This window comes from Anomaloglossus baeobatrachus, chromosome 3 (assembly GCF_048569485.1).
Source record: "Anomaloglossus baeobatrachus isolate aAnoBae1 chromosome 3, aAnoBae1.hap1, whole genome shotgun sequence".
Classification (NCBI taxonomy): domain Eukaryota; kingdom Metazoa; phylum Chordata; class Amphibia; order Anura; family Aromobatidae; genus Anomaloglossus; species Anomaloglossus baeobatrachus.
Genome location: NC_134355.1, coordinates 702,035,990 through 702,061,835, shown reverse-complemented (window position 1 = coordinate 702,061,835; position 25,846 = coordinate 702,035,990). Strand labels below are relative to the sequence as shown.

The following is a 25,846-nucleotide window of genomic DNA, read 5'->3' as shown; positions in this document are numbered from 1 at the left end:
ATTACGAAAAGAAAACAAAACATACATTTGGTTCACGATTTGCCAGTTTCCACTTTTCTATAAAATATACACTTTTTTGTAAACCCATATTTTTTTTTTATATACCACCTTCATCACATGCTTTTCAGCAATAACGTCTTTTTCTGCACTGGAATGCCTCTGACCAACCCTGGAAAGAAATTTCCACAACACGAACAAACCTGCTCATGATATACATCTATAATCAGTCTGCCGTCTCTGGAATGGGTAGAGCAGGTGCATGGTGTGTTTTTGCGGACTCTTTACAGGTTTTTTTTCTCACCTTATTTAAGGCACGTGTCTAACAAGACTGGCTGAGTCTGCCCATCTGGTGTCACCAAAGCACACACTGATAATTGTATTTCACAGATTTTAGTCCATAAGTTACCTGGGCCATCAATGAGAAGAGATCCCATGGCAGAGAAAGCTTACCACCCTTTACCCACAGACCTTCCTCAGTCAGCTGGCTCCCTGCGTCTCACACTCCATTCCTTGTTGAACCATTTGTTCCTGTAGGGATTTAAGAACACAAGGAGTGGCAGGTGTCACCGAGGTATGGTCCGTATTGGTGAAAGACTCAACTCTAGGCCCGTTCACTGCTTTTTTGTTGGCTACACCTGTGCGATCATCTCCTCTGGCTCCATCACCATCAGCTCAGGTCTAGACTTTATCTTCAGTATAACTGGCTCATTTCACAACAGGAAAAATCTACAACCTACATACACATTTAACCATCTTACCCACTCCTGTTCTATCCATCTAGAGAGGGCATTAATACGTCACTGCCTCCTGTACTGATAGGAGGGGAGGGAGTGGTTCAAATTTAATTACTTCATGTTGTGTAAACCGAAGCATTTCCAGTGTAGAATCGACCAACATCTTGTTCCATCTATGAAAACAAAAAACTAAAAATATGCATTAGATCATTCTTAGAACTTTAACTCTGACCATGATACAGTTAGGGGTCATCTATACTTTAGATAGTTGAAAAAACTAAATATAATAAATTAGGACAAGATTTTCCTATTTCAGTTAACAGATATGCTTCGTAGTAATCCAGTAAATATGACTTGCGGGGGAAGGGTCAGCCTCCGAACTTGCATAATATGTCTGCTGCGCCCTCTACTGCTGGAAAATATAATAGGTGATGATGACTTCTCCCCCCTTTTTTGTTTTTGTGTACCAATCTGGCAAAGTTCATAGTTTTTATCAGGGCTGTGGAGTCGGAGTCGTGGAGTCTGAGTTGGAGCTCATTTTGGTGGAGTCGGAGTCGGTATAAAATGCACCGACTCCTAAAATATATAATAAATTGGGGACAGTAGTGCAATGCAGAATGTGCTGAATATTTTACTAAATAATATTTAGTATAATGCTTATATTTAAGTGAAAAATGTATTATACAATGTGAACATCAGACATTTAATTATTTTTATGATACAATAATCAAGAGATTTGGATAGAACATAAAATATTTATTGGAATATAACTTTAGAACACAAAAAAAATAATAAATTGTAAATATGTAATACAATATGTAATATCTCTATCTATCTATCTATATATATATATCTATATCTATCTATCTATATATATACACACACACACAAGATATATATGTAATCTACTGTATATTACATAGTGTATTACATATTTACAATTTATTAGTTTTGTGTTCTAAAGTTGTATTCCAATAAATATATTTTATGTTCTATCCAAATATCTTGATTATTGTATCATAAAAATTATTAAATGTCTGATGATCACATACACATGTTCATGTACTACAATAAATTTTTCACCTAACTATAAGCAATATATGTAGGAGTCGGAGTCTGAGTCGTGGAGTCGGTGCAAGAGAAATTGAGGAGTCGGAGGTTTGGCTTACCGACTCCACAGCCCTGGTTTTTATGCTGCTATTCTCTAAAAGGAAAAATAAGACAGCAGGCAATATAATACTATAAAACCCAATTAAAACAAGCAATGAATATAACCCATACACTGCTGGGGAATTCTGAAACCTTACGATAGACAATACGGTTCGTATATACTATATCTATAAAAGAAAGGAAAACCAATTAATAAAATAATGGCAGTCTGTATGCAGAGTCACAAAAGAAAAATATATTGTCCGAATAAATCACCATAAAAAAAAACAAAACCCCACACAAGACGATTTTGCATATCTCAAGAAATCTAATTTTCCCTGCAAAGTTAATTTAATCATTCAGGTATGAGCAGGAAACTAAAATGTGAAATCCTGAACTTAAAGGGTTAATCGAACTCTTCTCCAGTTGGGACGGGTGACATTCCATTCTCATTCCCTCTATGTTAATCTCCAGGTAGCCTTTTTAACTTCCCATTCTGTTCTTCGGACATACTGTATTGTTTAATTAGTTTACAATAATATGGATATAATACCTTATGACATCATTGGGGTAAGTCTTAAGATTTTTAGATTAGCTAACACGGTACAATGATATGTATTTACCTGCCCCTATTCTTCTTTTTAATATATAATGCTGCTGGACTTTTAAAATACCAATTGTTTTATGCGGGCAGTTACATCTTTCTATAACCAATTCTTCAAGATTTTCACTTATTTATATCTGACTTGCATTTATTGGATAGCTGAGTAACCACACTATTTTTTTACTATTTAAATGTTTTAAACGTGTATATCAGAAAACACCTCTCCCCCTAAAAAAGATAAAAAGTTTAAAGGGGACTGGTTAAGAAGTTTGGACAAAAAAAAACCATTGAGAGGGGCCTGGCTAAGCTGGGTGTATACGGGGAGTGTCTACATTATTATGCATTTATGCACTCTGCTATTGGCTACTATCCTATAAACGCCTACATTTATGCATGATTCCTATTCAGGACGAAGGATTCAAAATAACAAATTATATACTTGTAAACTCTTAATTCTCACCAGACTAAACTGATGAATGAGAGTAATGAACAACATCTAGAGGAAAATTTAGGATTTAGTATGTGTGAGATGGAGCCACAGCGCTGCTCATGTAACTGAGGAACAAACAGATATTACAACAGAAGAACAGCAAAATAATACTTTAGGAGTAGATCTTGTTAAAGCTGCTTCAAATCACTTTCCTATTCATCACATGCGCTGTGTTGTGCACACGCTGCAGCTGGCAATAAGAGAGTCTGCAAAAGGGACCCTGGTTTCACACATCTGTCATTTCGCCAATTTGGCGGATGCGGCGCACTCCAGTACAGTGTATACAGTACAGTGGCAGAGCGACAAACGACAGTCACATGCTTTCATGTGCCCGGAGCATGTGACCCGGACGTTGTGGTGCTGCCACTGTACTGAATCATACTGTACTGGCGTGCGCCACATCTGCCAAACCGGCGAAAAGCCGTATGTGTGAAACTGGGCGGACATGCTGGAAATCTGATTGGAAAAGTAAGGAAGTTGGTTATTGCCACCAGAACCCCTAAACTTGCTTCCATCTTGAAGAGACGTGCTGGGAAAGGGGCAATTGTTGATCAAGCCACTCAGTGAGGTAGCACTTATTTAATGACTGAGCGAGTCCTTGAACTAAAATTGTTTCTTATAGATATGGTGAACCCTCAAGTAACCTTAAATGAAGGTCAAAGGACACAGGTGGCTGAATTGAAGGAATTGCTTAATCACCCATTTACCGTGACTAAAAAATTACAAGCTGAGGATTTAACTCCTGGCATTTTCATAAGGGAGTGGAAGAACTTGCTATTTTGCCTGTCCCAAAGAGGAGGTTTAATCGCAGATGGCATTTCTGCTTCAATGAAACGAAGAGAGACACAGCTATTGGAAAATAAAATTCTTCTGGCAGCTGTTTATGTGAACCCAAGTCATCGTATACTGCTTGATGATCAACAGCTTACTAAAGGAAAAGAAGCTTTCAGTGAGGTAGCAGTTAGGATGAGCAGCTACAGGACTGCCAGGCGCAAGAGGACTTGGGGCCTGACAGTGCTACTGCTGCCATATCTTCATCCTCATCAGATGAGGAATTTAACTTTGACAAGTATTTGAATGACATGGAGCAGCAAAGTGTTGCCGCAAGGAAAAAGATTTCACTTAGTCTCCTATAGCAGCAGATTGACCAGATTTCAGTAAAATTTTTCACTTGCTCTCAAAGAAATAGAAAAATTCAACCGTTCATCAAAACTGACTGTGCATGAGGCAATTCCTTTATACCCGGAAATTGTTAGAGATGTTGCCCATGTGATTACGGCTTTGTCTCCAACCCAAGTTAGTGTAGAGAGGTTGTTCTCTAGCCTTAATATTACTAGGTCAGATTTGAGGTCATCTGCGAAGGAGGATCTGATGGAGGCAATTCTATTTCTTAGAACAAATTCATAGACTGCACAAATGTTATTTAGTATGGTTTTGTTGAAAACAGTTTTTTGCCACTTACATAGTGTATTACATAGTGTTATATATAACACACACATATATATAACACTATGTAATACACTATGTAAGTGGCAAAAAACTGTTTTCAACAAAAACATACTAAATAATAACATTTAGTATATTGCTTATATTTAAGTGAAAAATGTATTGTAGTACAATGTGAACATCAGACATTTAATCATTTTTATGATACAATAATCAAGATTGTTCTGTCCCCACTTAAAGGCGATGGAAGGTGCGTAGTTGTGAGAGGTTGTGAGAGTCTTACCTTCGTTTTTCCTATAGGTGGGGCAGACAGGACCAGAGCGCTTCAGAGTGAAAACATGCACGTGCTGAGATGAAACAATGGTGGTTTATTTTCTCCAAAGGTTAGGACATGCAGAGTGCAGTAATCCAAGTATTTGGCATTGAATTCTCCAGTGATGCTTGCCTCTGTAGCTACTACGTGTGGTCAGAAGACTTTGCTTCTAGTAGCTCCTATAAGGGATGTTGCTCTCACAGACTCTGCTTTGGAAAAGAATATCCAGGATGTGATGCAAGAGGGTCATCAGACACTCCCATGGGCTGGGCAAAGGAAACAGAGGAGCCGATAGTCTGACCAGTAGATGGCAGCAGAGACAGGCATGAAAAACATTAAATAACAGTTTTAACTAAGACAAATAGAACAGCACACTCCCCGTCTGAAATTCACTTTGGGGATTTCACTATTGAGTCCATAATACAACCTGAAAGGAAAGGCATGTTAAATGCAAAAACAAGCTCAATTGAGTCCAAAACAAGAAGAATGGCTCAAAGTTCAGGTCCGGAAGCGTTCATCCTGTAGGGACGCTCTCTATGGGACATGTCCTCAGCAGAAAGGGCTTTGTGGCAGACATGCCAGCGATGACAGTCTTTGGTTTTAAGGTCAGTACGACAGCATCTGGCGATATGCACTAACCTAGCGACAGTCCTGACGAGCCTCATCCAGCTGGAGAAACGTTCAAAACGTTGGCAACCGAAGTTGGAAGTTTTTTCTGCACTGGTGGCCAGGGTATTGACTTCAGCTCGGACATCTGGATCGTTGTCTGGATCTAAGATGCTGAAGGCTTCCTGGACACCTTCTTCTGACTGTCTCAGCAGGAACTCTGGACCTGTAAGCCAAGAAGAGTTAGCAAAAGAACTTATAGACATAGGTCTAGTTGCGTGATCTGCTGGATTCAGTTCAGATGGTACATAACGCCATTGTTCTGGTTTGGAGGATCTCCTGATCCTTTCAATGCGGTTACTGACGTACACATAAAATCGTCTTGATTGATTGTAGATGTAACCTAAAACGACCTTACTGTCAGTGTAGTATTGGACCTCATCTATTTCGACACACAGTTCTTGTCGTATGAAGTCGGCAATTTCCACTGCCAAAACGGTGCCACAGAGTTCCAGTCTGGGAATGGTATGGTCGGGCTTCGGGGCCAGCTTCGCCTTGCCAAATACAAATCCAACGTAGGTTTGTCCGTTGGGGTCTGTCATTTTCAGGTATGCAACTGCTGCTATAGCTTCTGTGGAGGCGTCTGAGAAGATGTGCAGTTCCTTCTTTATGCTAGATGTGAGGGAGATTTTGAGATAACATCTTGGGATGTGGATGTTGTTCAACCCACACAACGACTGTTTCCAAGCTTCCCATTTTTGCTGTTTGTCGGAAGGGAGTGGGGTATCCCAGTCCTTGACGGTTTCAGAGAATTGTCTCAGCAAGGATTTGCCTTGTATAGTGATAGGCGCCACAAATCCCAGTGGGTCGAACAAGCTGTTCACTATAGAGAGGACACCACGTTTTGTGAATGGCTTGTCTGAGCAACTTACTTGAAATCCGAAGGAGTCGGCTGCAAGATCCCATCTGATGCCCAGGCTCCTCTGCACGGGTGGACTGTCTAGCCCCAAGTCAATATCCTTGAACCCAGGGGCGTGATCACCCGACTCAAAGGCTCTCATTACGGTCAGGCTATTGGAAGCAATTTTGTGTAACCTGAGTTTTGCCTGGGACAGCATGCCTTGAGTCCTTTTGAGCAAATCAATGGCTTTTTCCTCGGTGGGTAGTGATTTGATACATAAAAGTCTTTCTCAACAAAGTCTCTGGCATCTGTTCCATACTCGGACTCTCCCTCTAATGCGGTTCTCCGGAGACCATAGGTTGCAACTGCGGGTGAAGGGCTGTTTCCAAACACGTGGACCCTCATACGATATTCCACCATCTCTTTATTGGTGTCATTATCCTTGTACCACAGAAATCTGAGGAAGTTCCGGTGGTCCTCTCTGACTAGGAAACAGTGGAACATCTGTTCAATATCGGCAGTGATGGCGACAAGCTCTTTTCTGAACCTCAGCAATACTCCTACCAAGTTGTTTGTTAGGTTAGGACCTGTGAGGAGAACATCGTTAAGGGATACGCCTTCATGTTTGGCGCTGGAGTCGAAGACAACCCTGATTTGATTCGGTTTTCGTGGGTGGTATACACCGAATGAAGGCAGATACCAACACTCTTCGTTCTTCTTCAAGAATGGAGCAGGTTCTGCGTGGTTGTTGCGGAATATTTTGTCCATAAAGGCAACAATATGTTCTCTCATTTCAGGTTTGCTGCTCATAGAACGCTGAAGAGAGTTAAATCTGGTCTGAGCTTGAGCTCGGTTGTTTGGGAGTCTTACCCTGGTAGATCGGAAGGGTAATGGAGAGACCCAATGGTTGGTTTTGTCTTTAGAAAACTCACAGTCCATTATTCCGATGAATTCTCTGTCCTCTACTGACAAGGCTACTTTATCGTCGTCCTTGGTTGTGAGAAAGACTGATCTTCCCAAGTTGTCGATATGCAGAGAAGAAGTGATGTCAGGTAGCTGTATTGTGTCTGGAGACTTCTCTTTCACTCCATAGTGATGAGGACATGGCTTTAAGCAGGTTGTGCGCCCATCTCCATGCACATAAGTCTTGAAGGAATCAATTTCTGATTGATCAACGCACACATTTCCTATGACTACCCATCCCAAGTCCAGTCTCTGGGCGTATGGTGCATAGTCAGGCCCATTACACTGCTGTCGCACCTTGTGTACCCTTAGATTGTCTCTGCCGAGCAGGAGTAGAATCTCTGCGTTATTGTCCAGAGGTGGGATAACGCTAGCGAGGTGTCTTAGGTGTGGTTGATGAAATGCAGCTTCTGGGGTAGGAATTTCATTCCTGTGGCTGGGTATTTGGTCACATTCAACGAGCGTTGGTAGAGGTATTTCAGTCTTCCCATTGATAGGAGAAGCAATGAATCCCTGGGCTCTTCTGCCGCTAGTCTCAATGCGACCTGAGCAGGTGTTCAAGGTGTAGGGTTCTGATGGTCCATTAATTCCGAAGGCTTCAAAGAATTTGGTTCCTGCTAGGGACCGGTTGCTTTGGTCGTCTATGATGGCATACACCTTCATTGCCTTTTCTGGATGTCCCTCGGGATAAACCTTGATGAGGCATATTCGGGCACAACATTTCTGTGTTTGGCCCTCTCCACATACCTCTGAGCATGAGCAGGAGACGGCTGTGGTGGTGTCGGTCTGATTCTTGGGCTCCCCGCCATGACTTGGAGTGGGAGTGGTGGTGACTGCAGCCGGTGTGTCTCTAGCTAGCTGGGTTGGGTGCATGGCTGAAACGTGTTTTTCACTATGACACTCCTCACACTTGACAATGGATTTACAGTCCTTGGCCATGTGCTCAAGTGATGCGCAGCATTTGAAACAGATCCCAAGCTCTGTGAGGACTTTCTTGCGCTCCTGTAGGGTTTTAGATCTAAACCCTCTGCACTTGTTCAGTGAATGCGGTTTTTTATGGATGGGACATTCTTGATTGAAAGACTTATCTCGTGATGAGATGGTGTTCTGTTTATCTGTGCGTGCTGCAGGTGATGGTAGCTCAGTCTTCCTGACACTCACAGCGTTCTTAATGTCTCTGCGCTTGTGTATGGCACCTTCATACCTTGATGATGATGATGTTGCAGCTGCCGAAGTGTTGAACTCTAGGAAGTCGAGGCTGGGGTCGTTCCTCATCTGGGCCTGCTCGTCAATGAACTTGCAGAACTGAATAAATGGGGGAAAGGTGACGTCATTCATTCTTTTGTACCTTGAGACTGACGTTGCCCATTTCTCCTGCAGACTGTATGGCAGCTTCACCACGATTGGGTTCACTCCATGGGCTGTATCCAGATAGCACAGCCCAGACAGACGAGGGTCTCTTTTGGCGAGCTCCAGCTCCATGAGCAGATCACTTAGGTCTTGAAGCTTGTGGACTTCTTTAAGGTTGATCTTTGGGATGTCCTGCAGTCTCTTGAATAGGGCTTTCTCTATTGCTTCTGCGCTGCCAAAGGTGCGTTCCAGTCTCTGCCATGCAGCAGCGAGACCTGCTTCTGCTTGTCCCACATAGACGGTTCTGAGGCTCTTGATACGGTTTGTAGAGCCTGGGCCCAACCACTTGATCAGGAGGTCGAGCTCCTGTTCTGCAGTGAAGTTGAGATTGGCGATGGCTGCCTTGAAAGTTGCTTTCCAGGCCCTGTAGCTCTCTGCACGATCATCGAATTTCGTGAGACTAGTGTTGATTAGCTCTCTGCTCACCATGAACCTGGCAAACTCAGACATATCTGATTTCTCACCACTTGTTGCCACGACGACTCGTGATGCCCCTGGGGCGTATGGGCTGCCTGGCGTGAATGGATGAGATGTTCCCGGGTAAAATGACGTTGCTGCAGGGTTGAGCTGTGGTTTAGCCTCTGTAGATTCTGATGACCGCTGCTTGAGCTGTGGAAGTGGGTCAGGAAACACTTGGTTGCCATCTTGCTGTGGTGGCTGTGTTTGAGAGGGCACCTCTTGGTGGCTGTTATTAATTTGCTCGGGTGCTTTAGGTGGTACTGGCACTGGTAGAGGTAAGTTGGAGGTTTTGGTGTTGTCGGCTTGGACGGTACTGCAAACCGGGGTTGCTACAGGTAACTGATTCAGTACATAGTCTCTTGTGCGATCAACTGGATTGTCTGCTTCCAGTGGTGGCGAGTCAGCTGGATCAGGACCTTGGATCAATGCTTGCTCAAGTAGTCTCACTTTAGCTAGCGCAACTTCCTCTTCCATCTGTGACCGAATAATCTTTATCCGAGCCTCCGCTTCTGCCCTTTTGGCTTCCGCTTTAGCAGCTTCTGCTTTTGCATGGGCTTCTGCTTTAGCGGCTTCTGCTTTTGCAAGGGCTTCTGCTTTAGCAGCTTCTGCTTTTGCAAGGGCTTCTGCTTCTGCCCTTTTGGCTTCTGCTTTAGCAGCTTCTGCTTTAGCAAGGGCTTCTGCTTCTGCCCTTTTGGCTTCCTCCTCTACTTCTCTTTCTGTGAAGGAACGTCTCACCTTGGATTCCTCTGCTCTTATGCGGGCCTCTAGTATCCTGTCGCTCAGGGCTGAGCTTCTTGAGGATGATGACCCGGATGACCGAGAGGAACGTCTAGATGAGGTTGATCGGTGTGATCTGGTTTCTTGCTGGTGAGAGATACGGTGTTCGGCCTTGTCCATGGCATCTTGCACCTTGGCATCTCTTTCCTTGTCCACCTCTTCTGCCTTCCTCAGGTCTGAAAGAGCATCATCAATTTTAGAGTCTTTTAGAAAGGTAATGTACCTTGTTGACAGTCTCTTGTATCTTTCATGAGCTGTGTTCAGCCGTTCCAGAGCAGCTTGTAAGCATGCGGCATCACCTGATGAGGATTCAAGTCTTGGCATGTAATAGGTGACTTGTTCCCACAGTTCTTCCAGGTGTTCACATTGCTCATCTTTCATAGTGTGATAGTTTTCAGCGGCCTTTATCGTGGGTTTGGAAGAGCGCTTCGGTCGAACAACTTGGTCTGCTGAAAGCATGGGCTCTGCCTCCTGGGCTTCATAATGGACAGTATCAGGTTGTATTTGCTCTGTTTCAGCAGTGGGGAACTGTCCAAGGTCTTTTTCGGCCATTTTTATTTAAGGTGTACTGTCTCTTTAAGAGACTTGACTTTTGAATAGGGATCCAAAATCGTTGTGCAGCTCTGCAAGGACTCCCTGATGAGATTCCCAAGGTGTCTTTAGCAAAACTTGGGGTTCGCAGTGCAGCGATGTGCAGTAATGGGGTATAATGTACTGCAAGTCTATAGAAGGGGTATAGCAAGAGAGAAACAGCAGGTGCATAAACTGTCCCTTTACAATGCAAGCAGACGTGATACAGGACGTGGCAGATGGGAGAGCTTCCCCTTAGGCTTGTCCAGGCATGCACTGTGCAGGCAGACTAGTGCACAAGGCTTGTTGCTAGGCAGATTACATGGGAAGTTACAGGGTTCTTAGGGATCTGTAGCCGGGGTATTGAGCTCTTAAGCAGTCTTCTGACTGTTCTGTCCCCACTTAAAGGCGATGGAAGGTGCGTAGTTGTGAGAGGTTGTGAGAGTCTTACCTTCGTTTTTCCTATAGGTGGGGCAGACAGGACCAGAGCGCTTCAGAGTGAAAACATGCACGTGCTGAGATGAAACAATGGTGGTTTATTTTCTCCAAAGGTTAGGACATGCAGAGTGCAGTAATCCAAGTATTTGGCATTGAATTCTCCAGTGATGCTTGCCTCTGTAGCTACTACGTGTGGTCAGAAGACTTTGCTTCTAGTAGCTCCTATAAGGGATGTTGCTCTCACAGACTCTGCTTTGGAAAAGAATATCCAGGATGTGATGCAAGAGGGTCATCAGACACTCCCATGGGCTGGGCAAAGGAAACAGAGGAGCCGAAAGTCTGACCAGTAGATGGCAGCAGAGACAGGCATGAAAAACATTAAATAACAGTTTTAACTAAGACAAATAGAACAGCACAAAGATATTTAGATAGAACATAAAATATATTTATTGGAATACTACTTTAGAACACAAAAAAACTAAAATTGTAAATATGTAATACAAATAATACAAAATGTAACTATATATATTATACATGCACACAAGATATATATGTAATCTACTGTATATTACATATTCTATAACATATTTGCAATTTATTACAGTTTTTTGTGTTGTAAAGTTGTATTCCAGTAAATATATTTTATGTTCTAAATATCTTGATTATTGTATCATAAAAATGGTTAAAATGTCTGATGTTCACATTGTACTACAATAAATTTTTCACTTAACTATAAGCAATATATGTGTGAGTCGGAGTTGTGGAGTCGGTGCAAGGGAAATTGAGGAGTCGGAGTCGAAGGTTTGGCTTACCGACTCCACAGCCCTTTCCCGAAAATACCCACAACTTCTTACAATCCTTCAGCTCATGCAGGAAACAATTTCTTCTTGAACAGAGTATACATAGTGCTTTAATTGGACTGGCCAGCTCCAATCAGAATCCTTTTCCACCTCGCTGCGTACGGGAGGACGTCCTTATGACATCCAACGTATGAATACTATATACCGTTCTTCATACGTTCCTTCCCGGCTTCCAAGCAACAGTGGCACGTGTATGAATACACAGGGGAATACGCTGATTCTAACACTATCGTTCACCTGAACTCTCTCCCACCTCCTTGCCATGTAAAGAGGACACAATTCCCGCATCCAACAAATGGATACTATACTTCCCTTCTCCATGTGTTCCTATTTCTCCGGCTATAGACACGGCAATAAATGTGATACAAACACAGGGGAAGCGTTGGTTCCCATATCTACCTGTTCCAAATTCCAAACAAACTCTGTCATTCCTACAGATCGCAGCAGCTGCGGGCAGCTGTTGCTCACTAGCCTAGTGGCCCCCCTCTTTCTTCTCCTAATTAGTCACAGATGCTATGAGCAGCGCTAGTCTCTTGCTGCTGCTACTAATAATTCCTCACTCGCAGCTGCTATTCACTGACCCCCCCCTGCTCTTCCTCCTCACTTGCAGCAGCTCCGTAACACACGAGCAGTCAGATCCTAATGACCTACACCCAGCATTCAGGGAGTATGGGTTCTTCCCTTCTCGAGGTCACCGGCGAGTGACAGTCAAACCGCTAGGTCTTCGGTGTTCTACCTTTCTCCGGACTAGAGACTGCACAGCTTTCTCCAAGGATTTCCCGAGCCACAAGCAAAACAACACATAGAATGTATACGAAGCCTACCGTGGTCCAAAAATGAGGGTGATCAAGTCCTCCACCATCAGGCAACCCTTGGTTACTTGCGGAGCAGCCTATGCATCCGGAAAGTGGAAGATCTGACCCACTCTTTCGATGCCACACGAATAACAGGCGCCAGCTGTTGAGGTGAGACTACAATGGGTCTCTTCAGGTCTGACTGCCGTGTTCAAATTATATTGTCATGTGTGCACTTCGAGAAAAAATAAAATAACGGACTACGAGTCAGTTATGTCTTTCTCTCATGACCGACGCCAGTGATTCTGTTTCAGTTTAAAGAAGTAAAGGGTGTAGACAAAATATAGTCCAATCAAATATCGTAGGCTGGACTCAAGACATATAGGAATTTGCATGGTCTGTCCTGGATTGGTTGTGCCAAACTTTGGGAACTCCTCTGTTCCTCAACTTCTTGGGCATTATCCAGGATGTAGGAGCCATCTTTAAGTTACATGTGCTGGTATATTGTATTAAGGAAAATCACTGGAGATATATATATATATATATATCTCCAATTAGTAAGAAACAAAAGCATTCATAAATACGTGTGTTAGGTTACATCAACTAAACTATATATTTGAGTCTATGAAATGGCTGAATTAAGTATTTTTGGTTACTTAATTCTTATCCTCAACAAAAGGACCCGCAATTGTGGAGTCACAGATGCGGCTATCTCAAGGCCGCTCCGGCACGTCCTCACATTTAAGAGGGAAAATTGAAAGCAAAAAGGACTTTGTGTGCCAAACATACATTCCAACATAATTAGTCTAACCCAATACCAAGCAATTGCATGTAAAAATGATTTTATTAAATACAAAAAGGTATTTAATAAAGTGGTATATCCACTCAGCAGATAATATAGAATATACAGGAGTTTACCCTCCACTCAGCACATAATATAGAATATACAGGAGTTTACCTCTCCACTCAGCAGATAATATAGAATATACAGGAGTTTACCCTCCACTCAGCAGATAATATAGAATATACAGGAGTTTACCCTCCACTCAGCAGATAATATAGAATATACAGGAGTTTACCACTCCACTCAGCAGATAATATAGAATATACAGGAGTTTACCCCTCCACTCAGCAGATAATATAGAATATACAGGAGTTTACCCTCCACTCAGCAGATAATATAGAATATACAGGAGTTTACCTCTCCATTCAGCAGATAATATAGAATATACAGGAGTTTACCTCTCCGCTCAGCAGATAATATAGAATATACAGGAGTTTACCTCTCCACTCAGCAGATAATATAGAATATACAGGAGTTTACCCTCCACTCAGCACATAATATAGAATATACAGGAGTTTACCTCTCCACTCAGCAGATAATATAGAATATACAGGAGTTTACCCTCCACTCAGCAGATAATATAGAATATACAGGAGTTTACCCTCCACTCAGCAGATAATATAGAATATACAGGAGTTTACCACTCCACTCAGCAGATAATATAGAATATACAGGAGTTTACCCCTCCACTCAGCAGATAATATAGAATATACAGGAGTTTACCCTCCACTCAGCAGATAATATAGAATATACAGGAGTTTACCTCTCCATTCAGCAGATAATATAGAATATACAGGAGTTTACCTCTCCGCTCAGCAGATAATATAGAATATACAGGAGTTTACCTCTCCACTCAGCAGATAATATAGAATATACAGGAGTTTACCTCTCCACTCAGCAGATAATATAGAATATACAGGAGTTTACCCTCCACTCAGCAGATAATATAGAATATACAGGAGTTTACCCTCCACTCAGCAGATAATATAGAATATACAGGAGTTTACCCTCCACTCAGCAGATAATATTGAATATACAGGAGTTTACCCCTCCACTCAGCAGATAATATAGAATATACAGGAGTTTACCTCTCCACTCAGCAGATAATATAGAATATACAGGAGTTTACCCTCCACTCAGCAGATAATATAGAATATACAGGAGTTTACCCTCCACTCAGCAGATAATATAGAATATACAGGAGTTTACCCTCCACTCAGCAGATAATATAGACTATAAAGGAGTTTACCCTCCACTCAGCAGATAATATAGACTATACAGGAGTTTACCCTCCACTCAGCAGATAATATAGAATATACAGGAGTTTACCCTCCACTCAGCAGATAATATAGAATATACAGGAGTTTACCCCTCCACTCAGCAGATAATATAGAATATACAGGAGTTTACTTCTCCACTCAGCAGATAATATAGAATATACAGGAGTTTACCCTCCACTCAGCGGATAATATAGAATATACAGGAGTTTACCCTCCACTCAGCAGATAATATAAAATATACAGGAGTTTACCTCTCCACTCAGCAGATAATATAGAAATATACAGGAGTTTACCCCTCCACTCAGATAATATAGAATATACAGGAGTTTACCCTCCACTCAGCAGATAATATAGACTATACAGGAGTTTACCCTCCACTCAGCAGATAATATAGACTATACAGGAGTTTACCCTCCACTCAGCAGATAATATAGAATATACAGGAGTTTACCCTCCACTCAGCAGATAATATAGAATATACAGGAGTTTACCCCTCCACTCAGCAGATAATATAGAATATACAGGAGTTTACCTCTCCACTCAGCAGATAATATAGAATATACAGGAGTTTACCTCTCCACTCAGCAGATAATATAGAATATACAGGAGTTTACCCTCCACTCAGCAGATAATATAGAATATACAGGAGTTTACCTCTCCACTCAGCATATAATATAGAATATACAGGAGTTTACCCTCCACTCAGCAGATAATATAGAATATACAGGAGTTTACCTCTCCACTCAGCAGATAATATAGAATATACAGGAGTTTACCTCTCCACTCAGCAGATAATATAGAATATACAGGAGTTTACCTCTCCACTCAGCATATAATATAGAATATACAGGAGTTTACCCTCCACTCAGCAGATAATATAGAATATACAGGAGTTTACCCTCCACTCAGCAGATAATATAGAATATACAGGAGTTTACCTCTCCACTCAGCAGATAATATAGAATATACAGGAGTTTACCCTCCACTCAGCAGATAAGGGTACTTTCACATTTGCGTTGAACGGTATCCGTTGCATTGCGTTGTGTAACGGATGCAACGGATGTGTTGCATATAGTGGCACAACGGATGCAATGGATGCTGCAAAACAACGCAATTCTTTTTGATTTTTTTTAATTTTTTTTTTAGTTTTACTAGCGGCAGACTATTGTAAACGATCAGCTGATGGCTTCCAGTAGCCGGCCGCCGGGTGATCAGCTGATCGCTCCCAGTAGCTGGCCGCTGGGTGATCAGCTGAGCGCTGTCACTTGCCGGCGCCCGGGCATGCTGGCAGGCGGGCGCTCAGCTGAGCGCTGTCACTTGCCGGCGGCCGGGCATGCCGGCGGGCGCTCAGCTGAGCGCTGTCACTTGCCGGCGGCCGGGCATGCCAGTGGCCGGTCGCTCAGCTGAGCGCTGTCGCTTGCCGACGGCCGGGCGCTCAGCTGAACGTTCGGCCGCCGCGAGCCAAAATAAAGTTTGATTTAAAAAAAAAAAAAAAAAAAAAAAAAAAAAAGAGCATGCGCAGTGGAATCCAGAGGATTCCGCTGCTCAAAATAACGTTACATGCTGCGTTCCTCCCGCTGGGTGGAAGCAACGGAGCGTCGCCCAGCGGAAGCAACGCAGGTCCTTTTGGTACAATCCGTCACCCATACAAGTCTATGGGAAACAGCGGAATCCGTTAACGGATTCCGCTGTTTTCCAAAAGGGCGGATTGAAAAGGAAGGAAATAAACGCAAGTGTGAAAGTACCCTAATATAGAATATACAGGAGTTTACCCTCCACTCAGCAGATAATATAGAATATACAGGAGTTTACCCTCCACTCAGCAGATAATATAGAATATACAGGAGTTTACCCTCCACTCAGCAGATAATATAGAATATACAGGAGTTTACCCCTCCACTCAGCAGATAATATAGAATATACAGGAGTTTACCTCTCCACTCAGCAGATAATATAGAATATACAGGAATTTACCCCTCCACTCAGCAGATAATATAAAATATACAGGAGTTTACCTCTCCACTCAGCATATAATAAAGAAAATATACAGGAGTTTACCCTCCACTCAGCAGATAATATAGAATATACAGGAGTTTACCCTCCACTCAGCAGATAATATAGAATATACAGGAGTTTACCCTCCACTCAGCAGATAATATACAATATACAGGAGTTTACCCTCCACTCAGCAGATAATATAGAATATACAGGAGTTTACCTCTCCACTCAGCAGATAATATATACAGGAGTTTACCCTCCACTCAGCAGATAATATAGAATATACAGGAGTTTACCCTCCACTCAGCAGATAATATAGAATATACAGGAGTTTACCCTCCACTCAGCAGATAATATAGAATATACAGGAGTTTACCTCTCCACTCAGCATATAATATAGAATATACAGGAGTTTACCCTCCACTCAGCAGATAATATAGAATATACAGGAGTTTACCCTCCACTCAGCAGATAATATAGAATATACAGGAGTTTACCTCTCCACTCAGCAGATAATATATACAGGAGTTTACCCTCCACTCAGCAGATAATATAAAATATACAGGAGTTTACCCTCCACTCAGCAGATAATATAGAATATACAGGAGTTTACCCTCCACTCAGCAGATAATATAGAATATACAGGAGTTTACCTCTCCACTCAGCAGATAATATAGAATATACAGGAGTTTACCCTCCACTCAGCAGATAATATAGAATATACAGGAGTTTACCTCTCCACTCAGCAGATAATATAGAATATACAGGAGTTTACCCTCCACTCAGCAGATAATATACAATATACAGGAGTTTACCTCTCCACTCAGCAGATAATATAGAATATACAGGAGTTTACCTCTCCACTCAGCATATAATATAGAATATACAGGAGTTTACCCTCCACTCAGCAGATAATATAGAATATACAGGAGTTTACCCTCCACTCAGCAGATAAGGGTACTTTCACATTTGCGTTGAACGGTATCCGTTGCATTGCGTTGTGTAACGGATACAACGGATGTGTTGCATATAGTGGCACAACGGATGCAATGGATGCTGCAAAACAACGCAATTCTTTTTGATTTTTTTTAATTTTTTTTTTAGTTTTACTAGCGGCAGACTATTGTAAACGATCAGCTGATGGCTCCCAGTAGCCGGCCGCCGGGTGATCAGCTGATTGCTCCCAGTAGCCGGCCGCTGGGTGATCAGCTGATCGCTCCCTGCAGCCGACCGCCGGGTGATCAGCTGAGCGCTGTCACTTGCCGGCGCCCGGGCATGCTGGCAGGCGGGCGCTCAGCTGAGCGCTGTCACTTGCCGGCGGCCGGGCATGCCAGTGGCCGGTCGCTCAGCTGAGCGCTGTCGCTTGCCGACGGCCGGGCGCTCAGCTGAACGTTCGGCCACCGCGAGCCAAAATAAAGTTTGATTTAAAAAAAAAAAAGAGCATGCGCAGTGGAATCCAGAGGATTCCGCTGCTCCAAATAACGTTACATGCTGCGTTCCTCCCGCTGGGCGGAAGCAACGGAGCGTCGCCCAGCGGAAGCAACGCAGGTCCTTTTGGTACAATCCGTCACCCATACAAGTCTATGGGAAACAGCGGAATCCGTTAACGGATTCCGCTGTTTTCCAAAAGGGCGGATTGAAAAGGAAGGAAATAAACGCAAGTGTGAAAGTACCCTAATATAGAATATACAGGAGTTTACCCTCCACTCAGCAGATAATATAGAATATACAGGAGTTTACCCCTCCACTCAGCAGATAATATAGAATATACAGGAGTTTACCTCTCCACTCAGCATATAATATAGAATATACAGGAGTTTACCCTCCACTCAGCAGATAATATAGAATATACAGGAGTTTACCTCTCCACTCAGCAGATAATATAGAATATACAGGAGTTTACCTCTCCACTCAGCAGATAATATATACAGGAGTTTACCCTCCACTCAGCAAATAATATACAATATACAGGAGTTTACCCTCCACTCAGCAGATAATATAGAATATACAGGAGTTTACCTCTCCACTCAGCAGATAATATAGAATATACAGGAGTTTACCTCTCCACTCAGCATATAATATAGAATATACAGGAGTTTACCCTCCACTCAGCAGATAATATAGAATATACAGGAGTTTACCCTCCACTCAGCAGATAATATAGAATATACAGGAGTTTACCCTCCACTCAGCAGATAATAAAGAATATACAGGAGTTTACCCTCCACTCAGCAGATAATATAGAATATACAGGAGTTTACCCTCCACTCAGCAGATAATATAGAATATACAGGAGTTTACCCCTCCACTCAGCAGATAATATAGAATATACAGGAGTTTACCTCTCCACTCAGCAGATAATATAGAATATACAGGAGTTTACCCTCCACTCAGCAGATAATATAGAATATACAGGAGTTTACCTCTCCACTCAGCAGATAATATAGAATATACAGGAGTTTACCTCTCCACTCAGCAGATAATATAGAATATACAGGAGTTTACCTCTCCACTCAGCAGATAATATAGAATATACAGGAGTTTACCCTCCACTCAGCAGATAATATAGAATATACAGGAGTTTACCTCTCCACTCAGCAGATAATATAGAATATACAGGAGTTTACCCTCCACTCAGCAGATAATATACAATATACAGGAGTTTACCTCTCCACTCAGCAGATAATATAGAATATACAGGAGTTTACCTCTCCACTCAGCAGATAATATAGAATATACAGGAGTTTACCTCTCCACTCAGCAGATAATATAGAATATACAGGAGTTTACCTCTCCACTCAGCAGATAATATAGAATATACAGGAGTTTACCCTCCACTCAGCAGATAATATAGAATATACAGGAGTTTACCTCTCCACTCAGCATATAATATAGAATATACAGGAGTTTACCCTCCACTCAGCAGATAATATAGAATATACAGAAGTTTACCCTCCACTCAGCAGATAATATAGAATATACAGGAGTTTACCTCTCCACTCAGCAGATAATATAGAATATACAGGAGTTTACCTCTCCACTCAGCAGATAATATATACAGGAGTTTACCCTCCACTCAGCAGATAATATAGAATATACAGGAGTTTACCCTCCACTCAGCAGATAATATAGAATATACAGGAGTTTACCCTCCACTCAGCAGATAATATAGAATATACAGGAGTTTACCTCTCCACTCAGCAGATAATATAGAATATACAGGAGTTTACCCTCCACTCAGCAGATAATATAGAATATACAGGAGTTTACCCTCCACTCAGCAGATAATATAGAATATACAGGAGTTTACCTCTCCACTCAGTAGATAATATAGAATATACAGGAGTTTACCCCTCCACTCAGCAGATAATATAGAATATACAGGAGTTTACCTCTCCACTCAGCAGATAATATAGAATATACAGGAGTTTACCTCTCCACTCAGCAGATAATATAGAATATACAGGAGTTTACCTCTCCACTCAGCAGATAATATAGAATATACAGGAGTTTACCTCTCCACTCAGCAGATAATATAGAATATACAGGAGTTTACCTCTCCGCTCAGCAGGGAGATGATGTGTAGGGCGAGGTCGGTTATTCTTCTTGTCGTCTCCTTCTTGTCCTCGTCCATGCTTGTTAGTCGCTCTCTGGATGGTCTCGGCTCCGGTTGTGCCGGGTCTTTTTGATGGAGCTGGAGATGACAGGGGGAATCATCATTCGTACAGGTGACATTGGGAGATTCGGCTTGTCAGATCCTTTATGATGGTCACTTATTAGTGTGGAGGGAGGACATAAGATCAGGTTTCTGCGGTTTCGCTCTGATCAGGACGACTCTTATCGTTAGTAACACAGGACAAAACAAACATCTCTGTCCCTATCGATATCATCTTACACATAAGCTTCTTATACTAAGGGTCCCGTCACACATAGCGATGTACCAGCGATTACGACCACGATACGACCTGGCAGGGATCGTTGGTGCTTCGCTACATGGTTGCTGGTGAGCTGTCAATCAGGCAGATCTCAACAGTGACCAGCCACCAGCGACTCGTGTAATGATGCTGCGCTTGGTAACCAGGGTAAATATCGAGTAACTAAGCAAAGCGCTTTGCTTGGTTACCCGATATTTACCCCCTCTGATATACTAATGAGCCACAAACGGGAAGTTGATATCACCAACCATTCCCATTTTATGTACAGTAGGTGTATCCATATAAATGGCCGACCCTGAATATCCGGTTCCAGAGATTGGGGCCATTTTATTCAGTGCAAATGTTTAGAATTTCTAACAACTGGGTGTGGCTCCCAGGATTATGAGGGCGTGTCCATATGATTCTTTGCATAATAGCGCCAATAGCCACGCCCCCTGGAAAGACCATAGGAAGTAGAAGCAAATATAAAAACAATCTGACCGGACCGGAGCCTAGATTGGAGCACAGACCGGACCGTTGCACGGACAGGACCGGAGCACGGACGGCTCAGAGCAATGAGCCGGCTGGGAGCCTGGATTGGCGCACAGGCCAGCAGGGAGCACGGGCCGGACCGTTGCACGGACAGGACCGGAGCACGGACAGGACTGGAGCACGGATGGATCAGACGAATAGGTCGGCTGTGAGCCTGGATTGGAGCACGGGTCAGCCAGGAGCATGGACTGGACCGAAGCATGGATAGGACCTGGGCACAGGTGAGCTGGAACAAAAACTTTCTCTTGTTGTGTCACTGGCCCCATTTTCCGTGCTCACCTTTCCTATTGCAATTTAATGCTGGAATTTTTATGAATCACAATGAGGTCTCTGACATATTGACTTAAACAACAGAATATATTTACCTCGTGATTTAATTCCTATTTTTATTATGGAGACCACTAACGAAAATAATGTTTTTTCGGATGATTTTATAATGTGAATATCCAGAAAATGGTGGAGAGAGCAGCCAAACTCTTTTCTACAAATCCCAGTGATGTTACACCTGACATGCATACAGAACTCAATAAATTAATGTGGGATCTGGAGAAGATCATGTCAGCCCGTATTCGAACTTGGTGGGACAGCAAAACGCTTCAGGTGTATTTGGATAAAGACATGGTCCCCAGAGGTTTACGCATGAACAAAAGACCCAGTACAGAGTTCAATGAAGATTTTATTATGCAATGGAACTCTAGTCTATTGGACTGCTCCAAAAAGGCTCATACAGCTTATTATCGAACAGGAGCATATTAAACTCGTGGATTTAGAAAGAAAAACTAAAATAGAAAATTCACTCACTCAATATGTGAATACAGAATCATATAAAACCATGAAGGAACAAATTAATATTAAAATTCTGAAATTAGAAGATTCCATAACTTCCTTCAAAGAAGGTAAATTTAAGAGAGATGCTAGGGATTATGAAACTAATAGAGTCTACAACTGGCACCGCTATCGCAACACGGGGCCAAAACCTATTCTTAAAAATAAAAGTCATAATCCCTCTCATAGAGTGAGTTTTTCCTCTACGGACATGGAATCTACGGATATAGATTATAACACTGATGTGTCTTATTCCAATGCTAATACATCTGCAGCATCATTGAATGATCCAAAAAACTTCCTTGCGGCATCAAAAAGCTCCAGAAAAAAAACCAAGGAGGGCCAGCCGCAAGCATTCCAGGAGGAACGATCCATCAACATGGACACTACACCAGGGGGAAGAAATAATGGAAAATTGTGATACCTGCTCCGTCATAAATATGTCTGCTTCCATCCTCAACCAGCATGAAATACAAGTACTGAAAAAAAGGACTTACCGTAATTTTGTTCCCAATACTAAGTTCAATCTTTTTTTTCAGGTTTATTCGCAAATTAACAGTCAAAAAACATTTTTTTCACTCTCAGGATGATACTATTAATGATCCAATTGACCCTGATCAGCCTTTTTTACCATCTTCCTTTCAGAAGCAAATGACTACAAAATCAGAGACCTTTCTGAAAATAAATGTCTACTAGGCGATCCAAAAGGAACAGCATTATATGGAAAAGTCCCCAATCCCAATTTCTATCCTATTCCATCAATGTGCCACCAGATGGAAGACTTCCAAGTTTTGGTGGAAAAAGAACTCACCAAACTGCATAGACATAAAAAACCTATTCCTCGTAATCTCGCAAAAAAATGAAAAAGCAGCAGTTGAAACTCTTGAAAAAAAAAAAACCCCAAAACAATATCATTAAAAATTTAGAAAAGGGGGTGGTGCTAGACATGGGCTTGTATGAAAAGGAATCAACTAAAATGCTCAGGGATAGTGCCATATACAAAAAGATTAATCAGAATCCTATTATGGAAATAAAAATTCCTTGGAGAAACTGACCGAGGAAGGGGTTCAAGTGGGTTTAATCACTCCAAAGCAAAAGGAGTTTTTCAACCCAGCGTGTCCATTAACCCCTTTGATGCATGCTCTTCCTAAGTCGCACAACAATGATTTCCCTCCCAAGTTTAGACCAATTATTTCTGGTGTTGGCTCTATCACTGAGCATTTATCGGAATGGCTGGATGTCCACCTACAGCAATTGGCTATAGCATCACCTAGCTACGTCCAAGAGAGTAAACATGTCCTAAATATCATCTCCAACCTTGATTGGCATGAGAATTACAGCTGGATCACATGCGATGTGCAATCGCTTTATACCTCAATTCCCCATTATCTGGCAATCCTGGCATTGAAAAATCAGCTTGAGAAGTATTCAGGTTATTCTTCAGTCTTACAAGAATACATATTAGATGTTACCGATTTTTTACTCCGGAATAACTATTTTACTTTTCTTGGTGATTTTTTCATCCAGGTACAAGGTTGTTCAATGGGCGCTCGCTTTTCCCCTTCCCTTGTGTGAATTTTTATGTTCTGGTGGGAGGAAGACTTTATTTTCAATCACTCAAAGCCTTTTTCTGCCGATATTGCCATGTATCTTAGGTACATCGACGACATCTTGATAATATGGCAAGGAACAACATTGCGAGTGCGTGATTTCATTATTTTCATTGGAAATAACCTACATAATCTTTCCTTCACCCATCAACACAGCTTAACCCAGGTAGATTTTTTGGACATTACTTTGAGTGGTGACCCTGGCATTGATAGGCTTAGGTTACTTTCACACTTGCATTCAGTGCAGTCCGTCACTATGGAGAATAGCGCAGTCCGTTAACGCACTGCGCTATTCTCCATAGACTTGTATGGATGACGCACTAACGCAAGTGTCAGCAGTGCATCCGCTGGATGACGCGTCGTCGTTATTTTGATGCTGCTTCGGGCGGAACGCAGCATGTAACTTTTTTTTTGAGCAGCGCAATCCGTAGGATTTCACAGCGCATGCTCTCTCTGGCTCCCTGCACCCGTAGCCAAGGTAAATATCGGGTAAGCAAGCAAAGTGCTTTGCCGATATTTACCCTCACTACGTGTGCAGGAAGCCCAACACTTCCCCGCTTGGCTCCGCCCCCTCCCGCAAGCCACATGTACACACACACCTGTGCTCAGCGCCATGGCCCGCTCGGCTCCACCCACTCCGCCCCCCGCACACATTTTCGGCGGCCGAACGATCAGCTGAGCTCCCGGCCGCCGGCATGTGAGATCGCTCAGCTGAGCGCCCGGCCGCCGGCATGTGAGAGCGCTCAGCTGAGCGCCCGGCCGCCGGCATGTGAGAGCGCTCAGCTGAGAGCCCGGCCGCCGGCATGTGAGAGCGCTCAGCTGATCGTTCACAATAGTCTGCTGTCGGTAAAACTGTAAAGAAAGAAAAACAAAATTAAAAAAAAAAAAAAATCCGTCACACAACGCAATGCAACAGATGCCATTCAACGCAAGTGTGAAACTAGCCTGAATTGCAAATTATTTCGTAAACCATCTGCAGGCAATTCCCTATTACATGCCAGGAGTTGCCACCCGAAGCATGTCATTAATAATATTCCCACAGGGCAATATATCAGAGCTAAGAGGTGTTGTACCACACAAAGTGATCTCGATAGGGAATGGAGATTGATAGATGAGAGATTCCGACAGAGGTTGTTCTCAAACTTGCCTAGATAATGCCAAAATTAAAACCAACCTCAAAAGTAGAAATCAATATTTAGAATTCAAAAAGAGCAGTAACCCTGAAGTGAACGACAAATTACCCGTGTTTTTTTCTACCAAATACACAAATAATTTTTTGGACATTTTCTGATAATGTGAACTATTTCTCCCTGTTTTATTATCGGATGATACTTTTCAAAAGATACTCGATAGCTGTGTTAAATTCGTGTCCAGATGAAATTACACTCTGACACCAAGTGATCATAACAAAAGATTTGAAAAAAATCAATTCTAAAAAACCACGGGTAATTGGTTGTCTGTAAGTAGCTCCTACAAATGTGGACATCTGCGTATTATGCAAGTATATGACCAATTCTAAGGATTTTTTCTCTTAGGCCGAAGCCACATGGCGAGAAAATCTGTGCAAGTGGAGTGCGATAAAACATTGCATTCCACTCGGACCAATTCTAGCCTGTGTATCAGCGCACATGAGCGATTATTTTCTCAGCCTTAATCGGACCGAGAAAACAATCGCAGCAAGCTAAGATTGTACGGCGAGACTCATTTCTCTCTCACCCATTTAAGTGAATGGGGTGAGAAAAATCGCACTGCACTCGCGGTGCACCGGTGTACCACGCCTGCAGAGCGAGAATGGCAATAGCCGGCTATGGAGGAGAGAGGGAGATAAATCCCTCCCTCTCCTCCTCCGTGCCAGCCCGCCCCTCCTGAGAGCCGGCCCGCTCCCTGCAGCTGAGATCCGCTCGCACAGTCGGATCGCAGTCGCAGGGATACTAGCATGACACTCGGCTCCTGCTGTGCTGCCAGCGCGAGCCGAGTGTCATGCGAGCATCGCACTAGTGCCCCGTGTGACCCCGGCCTTACACTAATAAAAATTTTGACATCAATTCCATGATCAATTGCAGCTCTGATCATGTACATTTAATATCATGTATTACATGTCAGACAATATATAGGTAGCACATCGCGCCCATTGAAGAAAAGAATTTCAGAGCATATTTAGGATGCAAATAACACAATCACTAGGAGTCTGTCGGGCACTTCCAAACACTTCTTAAATGTACATGCCGGCAGTGTGGATAGCTTGCGCGTTACCGTCAGGCTGCCTAGTAGAGGCAGTAACCTGAAAGAGCTTTTGCTCCAGAGGGAAA

General features: G+C 42.6%; 1 protein-coding gene across 1 annotated transcript in view; it reads right to left on the bottom strand.

Annotated features, from left to right (window-relative positions):
- Window positions 1–25,846, bottom strand: part of LOC142297114 (uncharacterized) — a 116,209-nt gene that overhangs the window by 61,410 nt on the left and 28,953 nt on the right. Inside the window, exon 2 of the mRNA XM_075341379.1 lies at window positions 20,193–20,330. Coding sequence (XP_075197494.1) covers window positions 20,193–20,270 — 78 coding nt within the window. The 5' untranslated portion in view covers window positions 20,271–20,330. The remainder of the gene's footprint in view (window positions 1–20,192; window positions 20,331–25,846) is intronic.